General features: G+C 39.5%; 1 protein-coding gene across 1 annotated transcript in view; it reads left to right on the top strand.

Annotated features, from left to right (window-relative positions):
• Positions 1-620: 620 nt before the first annotated feature.
• LOC137640852 (uncharacterized) overlaps positions 621-1672 on the top strand; it is a 2691-nt gene continuing 1639 nt past the window's right edge. The window contains exon 1 of the mRNA XM_068373317.1: positions 621-971. Coding sequence (XP_068229418.1) covers positions 621-971 — 351 coding nt within the window. The remainder of the gene's footprint in view (positions 972-1672) is intronic.

The following is a 1672-nucleotide window of genomic DNA, read 5'->3' as shown; positions in this document are numbered from 1 at the left end:
TCTAGAAATCCTTTACCTCTCTATTCACGAAAAAGCTTTTTATAGAGTAAAAATTGTGTTTATTTAGTTTAGCTCCGTGCAATAATCACGATTATATTCTTTTAAGACTACAAAAAATAAACAACCTTGTAAAATGTCTTGATCTTCAGACTCAGCGTAACATTTTCAAGGGGAGAGAGAACGAAGACTGGCAACTATGTTTGGATCTCGAGAGGAAGATGATTAAGGAACAAAGAATTCAATAGAGGCAGAAGTGTTACCTCTAAAAGACCTATTAAAAAAGCCCAGTGAAAAAAAATAGTGGTTTCTTAAAGAGCAATGAATAAGGGTTCTGTGAAACGCTGCGAACCTTGTGGAAAATAATTTCCCATTTCGATGTATATGAGAATGAAAATATATTTCTTAGATTGCTTTAAATGAGAAATCACAGTTATGAAACTTTGTAATTCTACAAGCGAGAGATTATGCAGGTTAGGTAAATGATGAAATTTTTCGCTTATAGAATTAATAAGTTTCATATTTACGAGGTATTATTTAAAGCAATCTACCCAAGTCCAGGTAAATGGGAAAGGTTGGCGGCAGGACAGGCATCCAGCCATGAAAAATTAGCCAAAACGACTATGGTCAGTGCGTATAATCAGAAAGAAATTAATGCTAGGGCGTTCCCCATAAGCGACGAGTTGGGATCTCGCCTGATCTTTCCGAAAAATCAGCAAGAGCTACCCAGTCATGGGCTGCCTCGGTTAAAAAGGCAAGCTCCACCGAAAATTTCTGACGAGAGGATGAGAGTAGCAACTCTGAATGTGGGGACAATGACTGGAAAAGGGAGAGAGCTGGTTGACCTCATGAAGAGAATGAAGATTGGAATGCTGTGTGTGCAGGAGACCAGGTGGAAAGGAAATAACGCAAGGGAACTAGGCGAAGGTTGTAAATTATATTACAGTGAAGCAAATATGGAAGGAAGAAATGGAGTAGGAATAATATTATCGAAAGTGTTGAAGGAAAATCTGATTTGTGCGAACAGGAAAAATTACAGAATTTTGAGTTTAAAGCTAGGACTAGGAACAACAATAGTCAATGTGGTGTGTGCCTGTGCCTTGCAAACTGGATGTACAGAGGAGGAGAAAGATACATTCTGGTAAGAGATTGACCAGGAGCTTGGAATAAGTCTTGCAAGGGAAAGGGCAATTATAGGAGGAGATCTGAACGGCCACTTGGGAATTAGTAGGGAAGGGATAGAGAGATTGCATGGAAGTTGGGGTGTGGGTGAGAGAAATAACGGGGAGGGGGGAAGAGTGATTTATTTTGCATTGGCTTTTGACCTAGCTATGATCAACACCTTCTTTGAGAAGAAGATTAACTGACTGATTACTTATAGTAGTGGTTGCAGGGAGAGCCAGATGGATTTACTGCTGTGTAAGAGAGACCATCTGGAGGAAGTTAGAAATTGCATGGTGATAAATGGGGAGAGTATAGCAGCGCAAAACAGGTCAGTGGTAATTGATTGTACACTAAGGAATTGTAGAAGTAAAAAGATGAGAATGGACCCACAGATTAAGTGGTAGAAATGGAAAGAGGAATAACTGAGAGTTTTGTCTGAGGAAAGAGTGCTGGAAGGATTAAGGTGGCGTGAGGATGTACAAGAATGATGGACCGAGAATAGTAAATTGAT

Source organism: Palaemon carinicauda, chromosome 5, assembly GCF_036898095.1.
Source record: "Palaemon carinicauda isolate YSFRI2023 chromosome 5, ASM3689809v2, whole genome shotgun sequence".
In the NCBI taxonomy this organism is placed as follows: Eukaryota; Metazoa; Arthropoda; class Malacostraca; order Decapoda; family Palaemonidae; genus Palaemon; species Palaemon carinicauda.
The sequence above is the reverse complement of the archived record's forward strand: the minus strand, read 5'-3'. Positions and strand labels throughout refer to the sequence as shown.